The 20,612-nt window shown below is 54.1% G+C and overlaps 1 protein-coding gene and 1 long non-coding RNA gene across 4 annotated transcripts in view; one reads left to right on the forward strand and one right to left on the reverse strand.

Moving 5' to 3' along the window:
- The window catches only part of FRMD8 (FERM domain containing 8), a 30,929-nt gene extending 14,100 nt beyond the window's left edge, over positions 1 to 16,829 (forward strand). Inside the window, exons 10-11 of one of the 2 annotated variants that reach the window (XM_036257950.1) lie at positions 4,309 to 4,495; positions 15,912 to 16,829. In XM_036257950.1, coding sequence (XP_036113843.1) covers positions 4,309 to 4,495; positions 15,912 to 15,949 — 225 coding nt within the window. In that variant the 3' untranslated portion in view covers positions 15,950 to 16,829. Of the gene's footprint in view, positions 1 to 4,308; positions 4,496 to 6,639; positions 8,370 to 15,911 lie in introns of those variants that run through there. The other variant, XM_036257949.1, reaches the window with a different exon arrangement.
- Positions 5,662 to 18,834, reverse strand: LOC118627615. Of its 2 annotated transcripts, none has more exons than XR_004959206.1 (3): positions 18,676 to 18,834; positions 18,272 to 18,374; positions 5,662 to 5,933 (listed from the first exon to the last, which is right to left on the reverse strand). It is a non-coding gene; the product is annotated as an uncharacterized LOC118627615 (long non-coding RNA). The 2 variants fall into 2 exon arrangements; XR_004959205.1 differs by lacking the exon at positions 5,662 to 5,933 and adding an exon at positions 10,875 to 11,106.
- Positions 18,835 to 20,612: the final 1,778 nt, after the last annotated feature.

Genomic DNA, 20,612 nt, shown 5'->3' on the forward strand with positions numbered 1-20,612 from the left:
CCCAACCACTGAGCCATACTGTCCGGGCCACATCTGTTTTTTTTTTAATCCTCCCCCAAAGATATTTTTCTATTTATCTTCTATTTTTCTATTTAAAGATTAATATTCTTTTCTTTTTTCTTTGATTTTAGAGAGAGAGAGAGACATCAATGTGAGAGAGCTACATCGATTGGTTGCCTTCCTCATGTCCCCCTGCTGGGGCCAGGGATCAAACCTGCAACCCACATACATGCCTGTGACCAGGAATTGAACCTGTGACCCTGAGTTCTGCAGGCTGGTGCTCTAATCACTAAGCCAAACCAGCCAGAATACCTTTTATATCTTTATTCACCATCTGGATGGCCTCTTTGTGGACGTCTTTCACCAATTTTCTTTTGGATTGCCTTTTAAAAATTGTTTTTACATTCCTCTTCTGACTTCAGACTCATTCTTCGCCTGCTGTTTGACACCGCCCCTTAGCTATCCCTAGAGTTTTGCTTTTCCAAAATGTCATATAACTACATTATCATACAATGCCTACACATTTACCCAAGAGAAACGAACACCTATGTCCACAGAAAGACTTGTACCATAATGTTCATAGCAGCTTTGATTGTAGTAACTAAGGAATTAGAAACAACACAAATGTCCATCAACTGATGAATTGCTTTTTTTTAATCCTCACCCTAGGACATTTTTGTATTTATCTTCAGATAGAGCAGGAGGGAAAAAGGGAGGAAGAAAGAGAGAAACATCGAGTGGCTGCCACCCACATGACGACAACCAGGGCCGGGGACAAACTGCAATTGAGGTACATGTCCTTAGCGGAAACCGAACCCGGGACTCTGGTCCGCAGGCCAATGCCCTAACTGCTTAGCCAAACCGGCCAGAGCGAATTGATTTTTTAAAATTGTGGTCCAGCCCTACAGTCTGTACACTGTGCAGCCTTTTGAGAATGGCTTCTTGCACTAAGCTTCATGCTAGTGAGATTCGTCCATATTGCATGGTGTGTCGGGTCATTCCTTTTTATTGTTGAATAGAATTGTCGTGTGGATATACTACAGGTTAGCTCTTTGCCCGCTGAAGGATGTTTGGGTTGTTTCTAGTTTGGGGATTTTGTGAATGAAGCTGTAAACACTTGTGCACAGGCTTTTGTGGGGGCCTCTGCCTTCATTTCTCTGGTATAAACATGGGTGGGTGGTTGCTGGATTGTATGATAGACATATGATTGGCTTTACTAGACGCTGTCAGACTGTTTCCCTAAGTGACTGGGCTATTTTGCGTTTCCACCAGCAGTGTCTGAGTTTCAGTCGCTCTGGGTCCTTGCTCAGCACTTGGTACTGTCAGTGTCATTTGTTTGCCACTGTAATTACTGAATAATAGTGACATGTCATTGTGGCTTTAATTTGCATTTTCCTAATAACTAATAATGTTGATTACCTTTTTGTGTACTCATTCACTGCCCATATGTCTCTTTTGATGGAGTGTCTATTCAAATTATTTGTCATTTGTTTATTGAATTATTTGTTTTCTTAATGAGTTATGAGCTTGTTACATAGTCTACGTACCAGTTCTTATCAGGTGTGGGTTTTGCAAGTGTGTTCTTTCTGTGTCTTGACTTTTCGTTTTCTTTTTTTCTTTATTGATTTTAGAGAGAAAGGAAGGGAGAGGGAAACAATCGATGAGAGAGAATGTCGACTGGCTGCCTCCTGCATGCCCCCCACTGGGGATTTGGCCCACAACCTGGGCATGTGCCCTGACCAGGTTTTGAACTGGTGATCTCTTGGTGCATGTGTCGATGCTCAACCACTGAGCCACACCGGCCGGACGACTTTTCGTTTTCTTAACAATGTCTTTTGAGAGATTTTTTTTTTTTTATCCTTACCGAGGACATTTTTCCATTTTTTGATCAGATAGAGCAGGAGGGAGAGAGAGGAAGAGAGAGAGAAACATCGATGTGAAGGGACACATCGAATGGCTGCCACCCGCACAACCAACCAGGGCCGGGGACAAACTGCAACCGAGGTACGTGCCCTTAGCGGGAACCGAACCCGGGTCTCTCTGTACCGCAGGCCGATGCTCCAACCGCTGAGCCAAACCGGCCAGGGCTCGAGAGATGTTTTTAAGTCATCCAGTCCACTTGTTTGTATTATTTCCATTTATTGGTCTTTGATTCTTTCACTAACATTTCATAGTTTTCAGCATATAAATCTTGTACATCTTTTATTAGATTTATCCCTAAGTATTTCATTTTGGTGCTATGCAGCCTTTTGAAACTACATAGTAGATGGTATGTTTTTAACTTCAATTTCCAGTTCTTCATTGTGGTATATAGAAATACAGTTGATTTTGTTATCCACATGTCCTTATATCATAAAAGCTTGTTAGATTCACTCACTAGTTCTAGTAGCTTTTTGTAGATTTTGGGAGATTTTCTCTTTTGACAATTATGTCGTCTGTGAATAGGGACAAGTGTATCTGACTTTCCAATCTGCGTGCCTCTTTCTCTTTTTAAAAAAAAAATTAATTTTTTTTATTGGTATTAGAGAGACAAAAGGGAGGGAGAGGGAGAGAGAGATAAAAACATTGATGAGAGAGAACATCGATTGGTCACCTCCTGCATGTCTTGCACTGGGGATCAGGCCCACAACCTGGGCATGTGCCCTGACCAGGAATCAAATTGGTGACCTCTTAGTGCATGGGTCGACACTCAACCACTGAGCCACACTGGTCAGGCTGCATGCCTCTCTCTTTTTGTTTTTTATCCTCACCCGAGGACATTTTTGCATGTATATTCAGATAGAGTGGGAGGAAGAGAGGGAGAAACATTAGTGTAAGAGAGACACATTGACTGGTTGCCACCCACATGACCCCAACCGGGTCTGAGGACAAACTGCAACGAAGGTACGTGGCCTTAGTGGGAACCGAACCTGGGACACTCTGGTCCGCGGGCCAAAGCTCTAACCGCTGAGCCAGACCAGCCAGGGCTGCATGCCTCTTTCTTGTCTTGCCTGGTGCAGTCACTCGGGCCTCCAGGACAGTGTTCAGTTGGTGCAAGCAGACATCCTTGACTTCCTCCTGATCTTAGGAGAAAAGTGTTCAGTTTTGCGCTCAATGTGTGTGATGTTAGCTGCAGGCTTTTCATAGACACCTTCATCGGGTTGAGGAAGTGCTCTTCTGTTTCTGGATTGCTGAGTCTATGTTGAAAGGGTGTTAACTTGTGTTGAACGCAGCTCAGTTTTGATGGCAATGTCCCTGCACCTCAGGGGCATGGTGCTGTGTTAGAGGAACTTAGGGGGCGTTCCTTTCCTGCTTGCAGCTCAGGGCCCTCTGTCCTACCTGCCCAGCAGCCCACTGCCCATTCTCCCTTGGAGACAGGGAGGCAGGTATGGAGAAGGACACTGACTCTTCCTTCTGGACCATGCAGGGTTTGGGCCCGGGGTAGGTTGTGTTGCTTGAGAGGCCTCGGGTAGGCAGGGGCCGGACTAGGTCTTTCACCATGGGGCCACCCCCTTGCCCTTGGACCTCGCTCCCCGCAGTGGGTTCTCTTCTTGGGAGCACAAGGCAGGCATTCTACCTGCCTCAGTCCCTGCTGTATCTCACCGCCTCCAGCTGCCCAGGGTAGGCACCCAATAAACATGTTGCCTGACTTAGGGACACCATCCACTGACAGCTCTCTGTGGATCTGTCGGTCCCTTGATATCCATGTCTTGTGGTGCCCAGACTGTGGTCACTGACATCTGGTCACTTCTCCTTTATATCAACATGTGTTGTGTTTCAAGTTTGTTGAGAAGGCTTCACTTTGAAGAATGTGCTCAGAGGGAGCCGTCCACCCACTCCCACGATCTCACTGCTGCCTTCCTCTCCTCGCGGGTCTGCAGGCTTCTCTCTCAGCCAACTCAGGCAGTTCTTCAGCCCAGAAAGGCCTGCCTGGCACCCTTCCCCCTTCCTTCCTCATCCTCATCCTCTCCATAGCAGCGAGCTTCTTTCTTTTGCCGCCTGGCCTGAGCGCCTCGGCACTGCCTCCCGACCTGTGCCTTCTAACTAGAACCCTGGCTTTCCCACCCCTTCCAGGCCTGGGACCCCCGCTCACCACCAGAGCTGACCTCTAACACCAACGCGAGTGGAATGCCTGCCTTGCCCCCTCGCACACAGAGCACCTGCCCCCAACTTCCTTTCTCGTGAATTTCTTTCCTCATGTGCCTCCCCCACCAGAGAGAGGTCAGGGGACATCTGTCTGTTTCCTCTTGTTCTGACGGGGATGGAAAGGCTGCACCTGGGCCCTGGCTCACCCTCCAGGCTTCGCTCTGGCCTCTCTCCCCTCCCCAGGCTGAACTGATGAGCAGCCTCATCGAGTACTGCATCGAGCTGAATCAGGCCTCGGAGCCAGCCGCCCCCCCAGAGAGCGCCTCCAGCTCCTCGCCACCTCCCACTCAGCGCCCCCAGCTACGGAGACAGGGCAGCGTGGTGTGCAGCCGGATCCAGCATCTCTCCACCATCGACTATGTGGAAGAGGGTGAGTGACCTCTTCATGGTATATGCATCCACGTGCGTGCACATGCGTGCACATGTGCCTGCCAGGGGAGCTCTGGAGGACAAGGAGGGCTGACTTAGCCTCCAGCTGGAGGGACCTAGCGGAGAGGAAGGCTGGGTGTGAGTGTCACATCTGAGCTCTGTGACCGGGAACTGGAGTCCTCTGGGGCCCTGGCTGTAAGAGTCCTTTTCTGTCCCTTCTCACTGCTGCGTCCATAGATGTGTTCATGCAGGACTGTCCAGATGTAAAAGACTAGAAACTCCCAGTGTTTGCAGTGTGGTGTCTCGGATCGGGTCCTGGAGCAGACAGGACATTTGTGGAAGGACCAGTAAAATCCACATTGTGTTTAGGGTATCGAATTTTTACCAACTGCTGACTCACAGGATGGGGTCCCATCGTTTCTGCACCCACGCCTGTCATGGCAGACACTGGGAGTTCCCAGTCTTTCACAGCTGGACGATAATGGGTGTAATCGTCCAGAGAGACAACATGTGTGGGTTGCTGTTTGAATAGTAGTGAAGTTGGACTATGTTTATGTGCTTGATCATATATATTTTCTTTTCATTTTTTTTTCTCCTGTATTGATTTTACAGAGAGAGGAAGTGAGAGGGAGAGAAAGATAGAAACATTATTGAGAGAGAACATCGATTGGCTGCCTCCTGCATGCCCTGCACTGGGGATCAGGCCCACAACCTGGGCATGTTGCCCTGACTGGGAATCGAACCAGCAACCTCTTGGTGCATGGGTAGACGCTCAGCCAGTGAGCCACATTGGCTGGACTTGATCATATATTATTTTCTTCATGAATTACTGTTCACTTGGGTTGCCTGTTTTTTTACTTTTTTATTTATTTATTTTTATCCTCACCCAAGGACATTTTTCCATTTTTTGCTCAGATAGAGTGGGAGGGGAAGAGAGAGAGAGAAACATCGACGTGAAAGGGACACATCGAGTGGTTGCCACCCGCACGACCCAACCAGGGCCGGGGACAAACTGCAACCGAGGTACGTGCCCTTAGCGGGAACCGAACCCAGGTCTCTACGGACCGCAGGCCGACGCTCTAACCGCTGAGCCAAACCGGCCAGGGCTGTTTTTTTGTTTTTTTTTGCTTTATTTTAAAAATTAGTATCTTACATTAATATGGCATATTTGTTATAATTAATGAATCAATATTAACACAGCATTATTAACTAAAGTTCTTAGTTTTAACCTGATATCCTTTTTTAGTTCATGATACCATCCCAGACACCACACTGCATTTAGTTGTCATGTCTCTTTAGGCTCCTCTTGGTTGTGACAGTTTCTGACTTTCCTTTTGATGATCTTGGCAGTTGTGAGTTGGGCTGGTCAGGGACATGGTAGAATTCCCCTTTACTGGACTGTCTCTACTGTCTGATGATTTTCTCAGGATTGAACTGGGCTTTTGGGGAGGAAGATCACAGAGTTAGAGTGCCATTTTTTTTTTTTTTATCCTCACCCGAGAACATTTTTTTGTTGTTGCTCAGATAGAGTGGAAGGAAGAGAGAGAGAAAGAGAGAAACATCGACATGAAAGGGACACATCGAGTGGGTGCCACCCGCACGACCCAATCAGGGCCAGGGACAAACTGCAACTGAGGTACATGCCCTTAGTGGGAACCGAACCTGGGTCTCTCTGAACCACAGGCCAACACTCTAACCACTGAGCCAAACTGGCCAGGGCTAGAGTGACATTTTTATCACAGAGTATGAAAGGTGCATTAGCGACATGATATGTGACTGTTGATGTTGACTTTGATCACCTGGCTTGAAATTTTGAACCTGTAAGAGATGTCATCTTATTGGGGCTCACCTTTAACCAGTTGGGTATGTTGCAGGAACTTTGTTTCTTTGGTCTGTTCTTGAACAGGGCTCCTCAGGTACCACAGCTGGCCCAGCATCAGACACAAACCCTGTGTGCTTCTGATTGGGGCCTGGTCACGTGCCCCACCCACCCATCCTGTCACTGGTGGAAGAGTTGAGGTGGGGAGAATGAGGCCAGGAAGTTGGCAGTTGTGAAACGGGGAGCTTAGCCCAAATCGGGCTTTGTGGGGCCTGGGCCCCCTCTCCGGGAACCCCTTCCTCAGTGTGTTCCTTGCCCCCTGACAGGTGAGCAGATCAAGCCTGTGAAACCGAAGCGCACCACGTCCTTCTTCAGCCGGCAGCTCTCCCTGGGCCAGGGGAGCTACTCCATAGTGCAGCCCACTGAGAGCCTGGAGCAGAGCTGAGATGGCAGAGCCGGGCAGGAGGAAGGCACTGGGAAGGGCAGGGCCAGGCTGTGGCCCTCCAGCTGGGGAGGAAGGCAACCTCCAAGTGTGGGCAGCGACTTCTGTGCCTGGGGCAGTGCCTAGGCTGTGCTGAGCAGGCTCAGGGATCCCATAGGGTCCCTCCACAGCCTGCCTGCCCTTCCCCTGGACTCTGGGCCCCTCTGCCATCTTAGGACCTTCCAGTCAGGCCCCTGTCTCCCCCTTTCACCCAGGGACTCACCTGTGTGCCCCTCTCAAGGTGGACAGTGTCGCCTGCTCTGAAGCCCCCACTGGCAGCTCCTGTGGCAGGAGGCCAAGGAATAGAGCTCAGGACCTGCAGGTCAAGTGTGTGTCTTTGGTCTAGTCCCTGGACTTGGGTGACCACATCCCTGCATTCCTTCACCAGCATTCCACGCATGCTGCCAGGCAGGGCAGTCACTGTAGGGGTGGGCCAGGCCTCCCAGAGTTGAACCTTGGCAGGAACAGGAGAGGCCCCGCCCCCACTCAAACCCTCTCTGGCTGGTTGGAACTGGATGGAGCTGGGCAGGGCCCAGCTCAGAGGGCACTCTGTGCCTCTTACTCAGGACTCTTGCTGGCAGGAGATACTCTGACCAGAAGGAACGTGCCTTTTTGCTAGCTTTTGGTGACGTCACTGTGCTGGAGGTGGCTGTCCTAGGACCAGCAGGCCCACCAGACCCACACTCCACACTCAGAGAACCTCCCAAACCCCCGTGGGCTTCGGATTTTAGTTTTGGTCTTTTCTCATCTGCTTTGGTTCCATGAAGCCTATGAACTCGGGCAATTCAGGAGAACCCCACAACCTCAGAGCTGCTGGCTCCCCCTCAGGTGGCTCTGTGCTTTCCATCTGGCCTGACCCTGGGGGCCGGCCCATGCTGGGAAGTCGCACCCCAGCAGCTGGTCTCTTTCTCAGGGACAGAAAGTGAACGTGGCGCTGGGCGTGGCCAGCCCAGGAGGTGGGGCCCTGGTTCTGGGCGCTTCCCGGGACTTTCCGCAGTACGGAGACCAGTACAGAGGCCAGTACGGAGGCGTCTGGTCTGGCTCAGCACAGGCTTCCTTTGTCTCCCCATCCTGGTGGGAACTGTGGGCAAGGAGATGCGAGCCTCTTGTGTCCAGGTGCCAGGGCCCCCCTTCTCCCTTTGGTGACTTGCACACTCCCGATGTTTTGAGGTGGGCTTGCCTTCTGACAGCAGGGACTTTGTTATTTGTCATAATAAATAGGCGTCCTAGCCTTTTGGAATGTCCCGGCCAGAGGACATCTTGTCTCCTCCTGGAGTCACTCGACCTCACTGGCTCCCAGCTGTCTGGCTCCCAGCTCTCTGGTCCTCTCTCCCACTCACTGTTTTGTTGCCAAGTGAATTCTTATCTGATGGGCCCCAGGGGCCTGTGGGGTGTGGTGGGTATGTATGTACACAAATTACTTGTTTCTACCCTTGTCTTTCTCTTGTTTTCTAAGCATCCATTGTGCCTTAACCTTTTTTGCCTGCCTTTTGGGACAAAGCAACATTTTACTAAATGTCCTTTGAATATTCTGATTCTTTTGTACCATGTGACCTATTAGTAATAAAATCCGTTTCCAGCAGCTGTGGGGTGGTTCGTGTATGTGTGAAATAGCGAGTGTTCATTCCAGCCTGGGAGCTCTGGCAGCTGCGCGCTGGCTTTTTATTAACTGCGCACCAGGGCTGCAGCCCCCGGGGCTCCCGAGCTGAACTCCGTGGAGCAGCCAGAGGGCAGTTCCCCATCTGGGTGGTTGGTCAGGGTAAGAAGGTCCAAGAGGGGTTTGGGGTTGATGGTGGGAACCAAGGGGGGAGCTGTGCAGGGAAGCAGGGAAACAAGGAGTGACGGGGCTGGCTGGGCCTTTATCCCTGTCCTGTGAACCTAAGCCAAGTGTCACCAGGTTCCTCCGCACACTTGGGGGTGGGGTTCAGGACAGTGTCTCGGGAGAGACCAGGAGGTTTGGGCAGTTCTCAAGCCCTCCCCGAGGGCTCCTCATGCCCTGGGCCAGGATCCTGTTGGGCAGGGACAGCATCAGGCCAGCCCTCTGGAGCACTGTGGGCCCACAGGGAGCTGCGTGGCAGCAGTAACCACAGGCTTTGTTCCCACGAAGGTTAGGGAATCCTGTGTCCAGAAAGCTGGGAGGGAGAATGGGATTCACCTGAGGGGCCAGGGCCTGCAGATGGCACAGGCACCCCCACTCTGGTGGGTAGGGGAGCACCAACAGCCTGGGGCCAGGCAGGCCGGGAGCCCTTCCTCCACCCAGGCCCCTCTGCCCTCACCAACCATGTAGGTTTCCTGAGGCTGCAGTAACAAGACCACAGCCTTAGTGGCTTAAACACAGGCACCTCCTAGTTCCAGAGGTCAGAAGTCTGAAATGAGCCTCATTGGGCTGAGATCAAGGTGTAGGCAGGGCTGCATTCCATGCTCTAGGGGAGAATCTGTTTACTTGTCCAGCTTCCCTTGGCTGCTGGCCCCTTCCTCCATCTTCAAGCCAGTGAAGGTGAGGGGGCCTCCAGCATGCACGCTGACTTTCCCTCCTCGTGTCTCTCTGACTCCCCTCCGCCTTCCATTTCCATGTTTAATGACCCTTGTGACCATTGCACTGGGCCAAGGCGGATAATCCAGATCATCTCCCTGTAGTCAGCTGATCAGCTACTTTACTTCCCCTGTGCCAGGTAACCAAATATGCACAGGCTCTGGGGATTAGGACACAGGCGTCTTGAGGGGCTTAATTCTACCTACCATACCACCTCCCACTGTGGCCCTCCCTGCTTCGTGCTCTAGGCTGGCAACATCTGCCCATCTCTGACCAGGCCTCCTCACACGCCCTGCGCTGGTGGCCAGGTGAGCAGGAGTGGCTGCTTGTCTGTGAAGGCTCAGGCTGGCGGGGGACCCCTCCCGGCACCAGGGGGGATCTGCTGCTCCAGGCGTACCCTTTCTGTGGCTCACTCTGCCCCGGCCTCGTCCCCAGAACCACAGCCCAGTCTCCACCACTGCCCAGTTGCTCTTCTGGGCATAAATTCAGAAAGTGTCTTCCCAACCACACATGCACACCATTTCGGTCGTCAGCGGGTTCTCCCCAGAAAGGCCTTTGTGCTCTCTGCCCACCCAGCACCACAGGAAAGGAGAGGAGAGGACACTGGCCACCCAGACCACCTCACTATATGTCCTCTCCATCCTAGGCTCAGTTCAGCCTTCACTGCTCTATACTGGCCACAGCCCTGCGCTCCAGGCACAGCCTGGGAGAGACCGGCTCACCCCTAGACACCACCCACTGTGGCCTGTAGAGGGAGCCAGCAGGTGGAGGGTTGAGAGGCTGGGTGCTGGCGGAGGCCTCTCAGGTCCTTGATCCCAATTCCAGGCATCTTGAGATGGCCAGAAGGGGAGGGAGCCCAACTGGGAACCAGGTCCTTTTGGGGAGCCCCGCTCTTCCTGTCAGGTGGCCGCCGAAAGGTTCCCTGGGAGTCTCTTCCTGGTCTCTGAAGCACTCCGCCTGCTCTCCTCCCGCTAGGTATGCGCCTGCACTGTGGGCACCCCGAGGTTGGGCCTGGTTTATAAATCCCCACAAGCCCAAATGCAGGCTCCAAGCAGGTGTTCAGCAACATGAACTCTAGGACACATGAACTCTAGGACACCTGTCCCCAACCCTCTGCACACTCAGAGACTGAGTCACCTGGAATGAAAGAAGGCCAAGCTTCAAGGCCCTTCCCTTTGCAGGAGCCCTTCCAAAGCCCTGGAAGGGTTTAGCAGTGTGTTCAATGGTTTTGTAGAATTTGCAAAAGTAGGATTTAAAAATTATTTTTCTTAGAGGACTCCTAAAATTATTTAAGTCCTGGATTAGTCCCTGCCCACAATATACTGGCTCCACTTGTTTCTAGAACACACCCTGCAATCTTTCACCTCTGGGCCTCTTCACCCCCTCCCCACCTTGGCTGCCCAACGTACCACCAACCAGTATTCCCTTCACCTGTGAAACCCACTGGCTGTCAGCTGTCCTCTGGGAACAGGCTGGTCTCTCTGGGAACAGACCTCTGCTGGAAGGCCAAGACCTTATTGTTTAACACACACACACACACACACACACACACACACACCCCAGCTGTGTAGCCTTAGGCAAGTTCTATAACCTGTCTGGGCTTCCATCTCCTGCTTCTCAGGGAGGAGCGATGCCTGCCATCTCTTCACACTCCCAAAGGCAGAGCAGTGCTTTGCACACATCTGAATGATGACAGCTGTCTGCGGATGGGGTTGGCGGCTGGCAGACGCTCCTGATTGTGGAATCAACAGTCAGCTCTCTGAGCCTCAATTTCTTCCTCTGTGAAGTGGGGACAAGTACCCCTGCGTTACGATGTTGTAGCTGACACTGAGTGACAGTTATGAAAGCATCTGTGGCCCACAATGGCTGCATCTGTCCGTGGTTACATCAGGTCCATTCATTCACTCATCCTATGTGTTCCAGAGGTCACTTTTATGCCCCCTTTCTTCCCACCTGCATTAGTTTCCTAGGGCTGCCTTAACAAAGTACTACAAATGGGCACGGGGGTGCTTAAAACAACAGGAATATATTGTCCCACGGTTTTGGAGGCCAGAAGTCCGCAGTCAAGGTGTAGGCAGTGCCAAGCTCTCTGAAGCTGCGGGAGGGTCACTCCTGCCTCTGCCAGCTTAGCTTCTGGTGTTTTTTGTTTATTTGTTTGTTAATCCTCACTTTTTTTTCTTTATTGATTTTAGAAAGAGGAAGGGAGAGGGAGAGAGTAATAGAAACGTCGATGAGAGAGAACATCGATTGGCCGCCTCCTGCATGCCCCCCACTGGGGATTTGGGCCACAACCTGGGCATGTGCCCTGAACGGGAATCTAACCGGCGACCTCTTGGTGCATGGGTCAATGCTCAACCACTGAGCCACACTGGCTGGGCAATCCTCACTTTTTTTTCCTCCATTGATTTTTATAGACAGTGGTAGGGAGGAGGATACATCTATGTGAGAGCAGCTGCCCCAACCCGGGGCCAGGGATCGAACCTGCAACCCAGGTACCTGCCTTTGACTGGGAATTGAACCCATGACCCTTTGGTGCGCAGGCCGATACTCTGTCTTCTGAGCCACACCAGCCAGGGCCCAGCTTCTGGTGTTTTGCTGGTGTTCCTTGGTGTGCAGCTACATAAACCCAGTCTCTGCCTTCATCATCACATGGCTCCTCCCTGTGTGTGTGTCTGTCCTTACATGGCCAACATCTCATGAGGACCCCAGTCATACTGGATGAGAGGCCCACCCTACTTCACTTTTTTCTGACTATACCGGCAATGATCCTAGTTCTAGCTAAGGTCACATTCTAAGGCACTGAGGGTTAGGGCTTCAATAGTTCTTTACTAGGGGTACATAATCCAACCCATAATACCACCCTAATGGTTTACTGTCTTGGTTTTCTGTGGGGCTTTTTAAATGCATCAAAGGTTGCCCTGGCCAGGTGGCTAAGTGGTTGGAGCATCATCCCGTGCACCAAAAGTTGCGGGTTTGATTCATGGTCAGGGCACATACCTAGGTTGTGGGTTGATACCCAGTCAGGGTGTGGTGGGAGGCAGCTGATTGATGCTTCTCTCTCACATCCATGTTTCTCTCTTTCTCTTTCTCCTCCCTTCCTCTATCTCTGAAAACAAACAAAAACCATCCTATGGTGAGAAGTTTAAAAAAAGAAATATTTAATAAAGTAAAAAATTAAATGCATCAAAGGTTGTTTTAAAATACCAGCCGCCCTTGGGCTGCATGGAGAAGCAGAAGTGGTTACCCCCAATGGCCTGGCACTCGCCTGGCTAAGCCAGCACCTGCCTCTGGAGACCCCTAGAGCAGAGGAGGCCCTGCTGAGACTGCCCACAGGGGTCAGTGCAGTGGGACAGGGTCTTCATGGCTCCCAGACACGCCCTAATTCTTCAGGTAACAGAGGTCATTGACCAATAAACACGCCATCCCATTGTCGTCCGAGGCTGGGCATTTCTGGGTCACTCTCCACCACTTACAGCATCTGGGAGTCACCTGGCACTTTCTCCCTGTCCAGATCAGCCCCCCATTTCAGAGAAGGTAGGCAGATTACCCGACCTCATCCAGAACAGGTGGCAGGGCAGCTCCCAGTCACGACTTCAGTTTTAAGCAGCATGTCTGGTACCCACGGTCAGCTGTTTCTACCCTGACCCAGCCTAAGATGGGATTTGTGGGGGAGTCAGCCACCGCCCCTGCCTGCAGGTTGCTGCTCCCGCTTCGGCCGGCAGGGGGCAGCTGAGCCCGCCCTTTCCTCCTCCAGTTCTGTGGCAGAGGCTGCAAGATGGCACCGCCCACCCCATCTACGCAGCTGGAAAAACCCAGGGCAGAATCTGGGGGCCATGGGTCGGGCGGGACATGCCCTCATCGCCTGACTGCCACCACCTTCGCTTGTCTGTGATGGAGAAGTCCTGGGCCTCCAAGAGTACCAGATACAGGGGTTCCCCTAGGTTCCTCACTGGGTGACGGGACCCACACTATCCAAAGATCAGGATCCATGTTCTGAGAACATAGTCTGCTTTGGAATTTTTTTTTTTTCCCTGTAAAATGACAACTGAATCAAAATATTAAAACTGGGGTTATTTGGGGGAATCCAGGATGTGGGTGGGCACACCCTGAGACTACTCATCTCTCTCCTGCTTCACCCTGTGCCCACAGTAGCTGACTGTCCCAGGGCCCTCCCCCTCCCCAGCTGTCCAGGCCCCTCTTTCAGCACCTCCCTCCCCCACCCATACTGAGCCCTCCAGATTTTTTAAACTACTTGTCATGAGTAAAATTTGCAAGAGGGAGAGTAAAAATAGCCCCAGCTCTTCCCTAGGACTTCTGTGTCTGCTGCCCGTTTGACCTTGGCATTTGGTGGAGGGGTTGGTGGTGACTGTTGACATTCTGGGCCAGTGACAGCACAGGCCTCCCTCCTGGTGTCAAGGTCAGCAACCTCCAGGGGCTGGTGGAACCTTTCAGAGTGTCTGCTCTCCTCGTAGAAGCCCTGGTGCCATGCACGCCTTAGGGATGCCACTCAGGTGGGCCAGGGGGATCAGAGCAGAAAAGGCTCCTTCCGAGGTTCAGGACAGTCTGAGCGACCAGTGCCCCAGGGGGTGGGGGAGTCACTGTGGGGGGCCCCAGGGGGTGGGGGAGTCACTGTGGGGGGCCGACAAGGCTCAGGCCTGAGGACTGCCATAAGCAGGGACTCAGCAGAAGGGGGAGTTTCTGGCAGTGGGAGCTGCTGGCAGGCCCCGGAGAAGAAAGGGTTACTTGGGGACTGTTGAACCTAGGGGTGCGAACCTAGGGGTGGAAGATGGTGAGGTGTCAGCACCCGTGCAGCACCCTGCCCAGAGGAGCTGCCGCCAAGATTCCTGCTGAGTAAGGCTTGGAGAGAGGCTGACAACGTGGGCACAGGCCTAAAGGTGGGGTCCATGAAAGCTGGAACTTGCTTAGTCAGCAACAAGGGGGCCTAAGAGGTCTGGGGGCTACTGGATGAGCATAGCAGTGGTTGAGGGAGGCAAGGTTAGGGGACCAGGTCCCTCATTCCATAGGCCTTTTCTCTCCTGGAGGCTGGGGAGCAAGGACACGGGTACTTAGCTGATGAGGCACAGGTGGGTCTGGTGAGCACTTAGGAGCAGGGGCTTCAGGACATAGGGAGGTGACCATGAGTCAGTGAAGTAGTTGGCAGAGGGCAGAGCTGGCTCCAGGCAGGGGGCCAGCTTGGGCAGGGCTCAAGGAAGTTGAAGAAGGGGGGTCAGTAGGGCTGGGGCACTGAAGGCCTCGTGCCCATGAGTTAGGGGGCACATGGGGGCAAGGAGTCCTGAAGATCTGGATGCAGGGGACTGACACCATCAAATTTATTTCCTGGAGGCCTGGCCCTAGGTGGGGAGAGGACCCCAACTGGATCTGCCTCAGCAGTGGCCAGGAAAGGGCACCAGGGACCCAGAGCCCACAGACCCTGCAACCCCCAGAGGAGACATGGGTCAAATGTGTGAGAAGCCTCTCCTCACGATGCCCTCCCAGCTTCCCCTACCTCTTTGTGGCCCACGTGGGGCAAGAGAATGGAAGCATGAAATGCAGGTGGGTCAGCCCACCTCCTCCTCTGCCTAATAAAGCAGGGTCTGGGGAGTGTCCGTCCCCCATGTCCTTTCCCTCAAATGCCTTCTGCCAGCTTTGGTTCCCTTCCCCACCCCCAGACATTCCCTGTGAGTTCTCCGGCCTGTCCACATGGAGCAGCCCTGCCCTGTCTCCCTGTCTGCTGACCTGGGAGCCCAGGGCTGCACCGGCCCCCAGGTCAGGGCTCATCATGGTTTGGGGGGATTGAGGCTTCAGTCAGCCCACAAGTATTACAGATGGTTACTGGGAGCCTCACAGTGGACAGAGTGACCTTTATAAAACATAAGATTGTTTGGTTAACACATTTACCAAGGTCCACTTTGTGCCAGGAATGCACCAGGGACTGCCGGGCACAGAGATCCAGTGGAGGACAGACAGATGGAAACCCTTCCTGAAGGAGCGCAAGTCCTGGGGGGACGGGGGGTGGGGGTGACCTCTGGGCAGAGGCCTGGGAGCTGAGGGAGGGAGGGCTGGGCCGGGGTGAAGGGCTTCCAGGCAGAACATACGAGTCAGAATTAGGAAGCAGGAATGAGGACGGGAAGCAGGGCTGAGGGGTTAAGGGTGTGTTCAGGCTGCTGTGAGGTGGGGGCCCACTGACTGGAGCCCCAGCGGAGGCCCAGCTCCCAGCCAGGCAGGAGAGGCCGGCGGGGGCGGGGAGGTCCGGGCGGGTCCTGTTCTGCAGGAGGGGCTGAGGCAAGCAGGCAGGAAGGCTCCCTGCCAGCCGCCAGCGCACCGTGACTGTGCAGTTTCCTCACTCAGGCCCTGAGACCAGGGAGGGGCCGAGGCTCACAGGGCCTCTCAGTCCAGAGGACAAAGCCCCAGCTGAGGGTCTCCTGTGAGCAGAGCCCAAGGTGACCTAGGCCACAGCTCTGGAACTGGACTCATGGGGGTGGGGTGGAGTTCTGGTACATTGAGTGGCAGCAGCAATGCTGTCCTTGTCCTGCCCTTGGTGTGAAGTACCACCCTTTCCCACCCCGCTTCTCTCCCTTTTCCAGGGGCTCCTGTAGGAAATCTAGGTCCTTTCCTGGGCTGATGTGTGTTTGGAAACAACAGAGCTGAGCTGACTTCGGAACAAGATGGGGAGGTGGCCATGGCCGTGAGAAAGGACCTGGAGCCTGGGCCCTGTCCCTGCAATTTGGATGTTGCCCAAGGGGCTCTTTCCTGCTCTTCTTTCCCCTCCAACCCTGAGTCCCTAAGTGGCTGCCAGGAAGGAGCAGCCTTTGCTCGACCCAGGTAGGGCGGGCCTGTCCCCTCCCAACCCCACCCAGGAACCCAAGTCCTGTTTACTGCTGTTTCCTGGAACAGCTTGTTTTGATCTCTAGAGAAACCTGCTGACACACTGAGCCCTGCTCCCCTCCTCCTCCCACAGTGAGGGTGGAGGGACTTTGGGCCTTGTTTGTAGAGAAGGAGGATGTTTGTCCACCATACTGTGAGTGTGCTGTGTCCCCACCCCCCAGGCAGGACAGATGTCCCTGTGTGGTTTTCTTTCCTCATTTCGTCTACTCAGATACATTCCTTTCCCAAAGCAAACTAGCTGTGTGCAATTCGGGGGCCAGGAGTGCTTCTCAACAAGGACCCAATGAAACTGCCAGTTTGTCCTTGGCACCGGGTGGCTGGGGCAGCTGCGGACACGGGCACACAGGAGGGCCTGGCTCCTTTATGATGGAGAGTCCTAAGCTTTGTGGACTCCTACACTTTGTGTGTTGCTAATTCCACCTACTTCTACCCTTTTGAAAAATAAAACCTAAGACAGTTTGTTTTGGGGACTCGGGGGTGAAATGTGGGAGATTCTTAGACCAGAGGTGGAGAACAGCAAGCTGAGAGAGACATCAGTGACTACCGCCTCTCAGACGCCTTGTAAGATAAAGGGCTGACTGTAAGGTAGCCAGGTGCCGCCGGTGGGAGGTGGAGGGCGGCACGAGGCAGGGGGGGGGGGGACTCTCGCCTCAGCCTGCAGGGACTGAGGCGGGTCGCAAAACCCCTCTCCGGGGTTTCGGCACCAGATGTAAGGTAGCCAGGTGCCACCGGTGGGAGGTGGGAAGAAACTGAAGAGCCAAACAGCCGAATAAGCAGAAATCGGGCTTTATTGGGTACACTCCGGGCGAGTTCACAGACTCCAGGGGTCGAGTCCGAGAAGCCGCGCCCGATGCTGGGGTTTGTGATTTTTATATCTGCGCCTGTGGCAGCGGGAACTTGTTAGGGTTAGGTCCTGAGGGGCTACGCATGGGGGCCCCTGGAATGTGAGTCTATTGTCCCAGAGCAAACAGTTCCTGGACTAGGACAGGAGAATGGGACAGGAGTTGATCTATGAGTTCGGGGCAAACAGTTCCTGAAACAGGGTGGGAGTCTGGGTTGGATCAGTGAGGTAATGGCTGAACAATTTGCCTGGCGCCAGTTCCCAGGCTATCGGACACTGACTCCACAACCTGGGGCTGTGACACAGCAGCAAAGGCACTTGCTTGGGATTATACATACTTCCCAGCTTTCTAGAACATTCTGACAGGCAATTCCTTCCTTTACACAATTCTTTCAAGTTAAGTCTCCCCAACCCACTCATGAACACGTTGCTAGGACAAGACCTTGGAGAAGGGTGAGCTGCCAGACTTTCCCTAGCAGAACATGGCTGAGGTCTGCAGGGAGAACAGGCCCGGGCTTGCTGCAGGCTCAGCCTTCTGTGCGGAGGGTCACATGAGCGCTATCAGCTTTCCGAGAAACCCACGGGTGCGGCAGCTGGGCCCAGCCCTGCCTGCAGATGCCATCTTGCAGAGGCAAGGGGGAAAAATGTGCCCCAGTTTCCTCCTTGTTGCCAAGGGGCCTGTTGTCAGAGGTGGTTTTGTTTGGGGTGTGGGTGTTTACCCTGGGAGGAGACTTCCTGGCAGTTGGCCCAGAAGCCATTTCTGTTCTGGTTACTCTGACTACTGTCCTTTTTCCACCCTATACTTCAGGGGACCAGAACTGCCATATAGGGGTCCCAGGCTGTGGTTCCTTCTCCTCGCTCTGGCCCCACATTGGCACAGGAGATGCTAACTCCCCTTTTTCAAAATCCTCACCCAGCCCTCAGAATCTGCCTGGCCGCAGGGCATGGGCCGAGTTCACCCTTTGGCTTGTGTCTCTGGTGGGGGGCCAGGTGGGGGGCCTGCTCCATGTGGGCGCCTGTGGGCAGTGCCCCCACGAGGCATCAAACGGGTTCCCTGAGGTCCATCGCAGGCTGTAAACTGCCCTGGACAAACCAGTTTTTCATAAAAAATTTTCTTGTCTCCCACCTCCCAATCCAGAAATAAAATGAGTTGAATATACCCCTTGGGTCTTGTTGTCACGCAATTAGATACTGTTTTGTGCACAAACAATATCTTACCTTTTATTACTTTGCAACTGGCTTTTTCCACTTCATACATAATGAACAATCAGAAGTACCCAGGCAGGGATAGCTTCTCATGAAATACTGCACATCCAGGCCCCTGGAAACAGAACATAACAAAACCATGACGCACGCCCCTCACGCCACTGTGGCAGCCTCCTGCTGAACTTTTTCATCTACTTGCTCCCAAACATTTTTTTATTAAATTTAGCGCAACCATTTCAGTTTTTTTTTTTCTTTCCTTTATTGATTTTACAGAGAGGAAGGGAGAGGGAGGGAGCGATGAAAACATGATGAGAGAGAACATCGACTGTCCCCTCCTGCATGCCCCCCACTGGGGACCCGGCCCACAACCTGAGCATGTGCCCTGACCAGGAATCAAACCAGCGACCTCTCCGTACCTGAGTTGACGCTCAAACCACTGAGCAACACTGCCAGGCTAGTCCAATAATTTTTTAAAATAACAAAATCAAACTTTTTTTTTTAATCACATTAGGATTTCTTAACCGGGGACACCTGTAAGCACAGCTGTGCGTGCACTTCTCAAGGGCTGCCTGGCTCCCCACCCCCACCCCCGCTTCCCTCCGGCGAGACCCGCCCGGCCGCAGCGCCTCGGCGCCCCTCCCCCACCCGCCCGCGCGCGCGCCTGGGCGCTGACGTCACCGGCAATCACGAGGCCGGGCCGCCGCCCGCCGAGTCACGCGCTGCCGCCTCCCTTCGCGATGCGCCCTCTGCAGAGATCCCTCCGCCGCCTCCTGGAATTTTCCAGACGCTTTGCCGGCCCTTCTTTCATACTTCTTCGGGGCGGGGTGACCCGAGGTGACCTCGGCAGTTTCTGTCGCCCCTCGGGAGGGCGGCTCCACCCCACCAGCTCTTCTCCCCGGGAATGGTGGGACCCACCCGCCCAGAGGAAAGGGGACTCCCTCCCCCGTAGCGTCCGGCCCTCGCCAGTGACCTTGACACTTGTTGACGTCGCGAAGCAGTGCTGGCGGGTGGACGCCCCAGGAGGCCAGCGCCGCCCAGTCTCCCTGGGCAGGGCCCGCGGACTTTTTTTCCGGTGGCAGTGGAGGAATCGCCCTTTGAGCAATGCCCCGCGTGACGCGACCGGGGCTATAAAAGCCAAAAAGTTGTGGCCCGTCCAGCAGGAGTTAGCGGCAGGGAGGGGCGCGCGCTGGCCTAGCTGTGCGGGCGGAAGGGGCCAGTTAGGGCCGCAGGGGAGTGAGGGCCATGGCAGGGGTCCCCGAGGCTGGGGCGAGGGGCTGCCGGGAAGGCAGGCCGAGGACAGGACTCGGTCCTGGGGAGACTCCTGGGGCAGCTGCGTTGAAAGTGCCCGCAGTAACCGAGGGGGCGGGCGGCGACGCCCCGTCCAGGTGGCCTCTGCCTGATGAAGGAAGGTGTCCCCGGCGGGTGCAGCTCCTCGTGGGCTGAGAGCGCCCCCCGAGCGGGGGAGTGTGGCAGGAGGAAGGCAGACAGGGGCGGGTGGAGCAACTGAGGCTCTGGCCCGACCTGCGAGAGACCAGGTGGAACCGGGCAGGCGATGCCCGGGAAGTGATCAGGAAGGAAGGCAGTGGGGTGCAGGGGGCCGGGAGGGCAGACTCTGAACTTGTCCATACCAGCAGCCCCCTTCTTTTCCAGACAGAGGGTGTGAACTCGCCTGGGGATGAGGCCTGGTCTTGTGGAAAGTGAACTTAGCTTCGCGGGGCACCGGCCCTGGCCCAGGGTGGTATGTAATTTGGCTCGGCCTGGGAGAAGGGCCCAGGCCAAGCCCAGTCTGGTGGAACCCAGGCCTGGGAGTGAGGCCAGACCCCCTCGTCGGCGGTGAGGGTGGTCTAAGGAGTGATTCAGGAGGTAAAGTGACATCCTGAGCGGTTACTAGTGTGGCGCCTGATGCGCCCTGACAGGCGGGCGCTGAGGCAGGATGTTTGTGTGTCTGTGGACGAAACTGACCCACGCTTTATTTTCCAGGTGGCAGTGCTCCCCTTGGACTTTCCCTCTAGGTTCGGTGCTAACCTCTCCTGTGAGCTCACTCTGCCCCCCTCCTCCCTTTAATTCTCGAGGTTATCCATTCACTTAAAACATTGCTTCTGGTAATCTGGTAAGCGGGGAAGGTCGCCGAAGTCCCTCGTGGAGTCGGTATTGTTGGTAATCTTGAAGGAGGAAAGGCTCTCCCAGCCGAGACTCGGGGTGGGGTGGGGTGGTGTGGTGTTGCTTGCTGGTGGAGAGGGTGGGGATTGAATGTGCACCCTTGGGTGGGCCTGCAGCGATGGTGCCCGCTGAGAGTTACAAAAGTGCCTCATGGACCGTGGTTTGTTACTATAGTGTTCATCATGGCGACCAG

This window comes from Molossus molossus, unplaced genomic scaffold, assembly GCF_014108415.1.
Source record: "Molossus molossus isolate mMolMol1 unplaced genomic scaffold, mMolMol1.p scaffold_m16_p_13, whole genome shotgun sequence".
Lineage (NCBI taxonomy): Eukaryota > Metazoa > Chordata > Mammalia > Chiroptera > Molossidae > Molossus > Molossus molossus.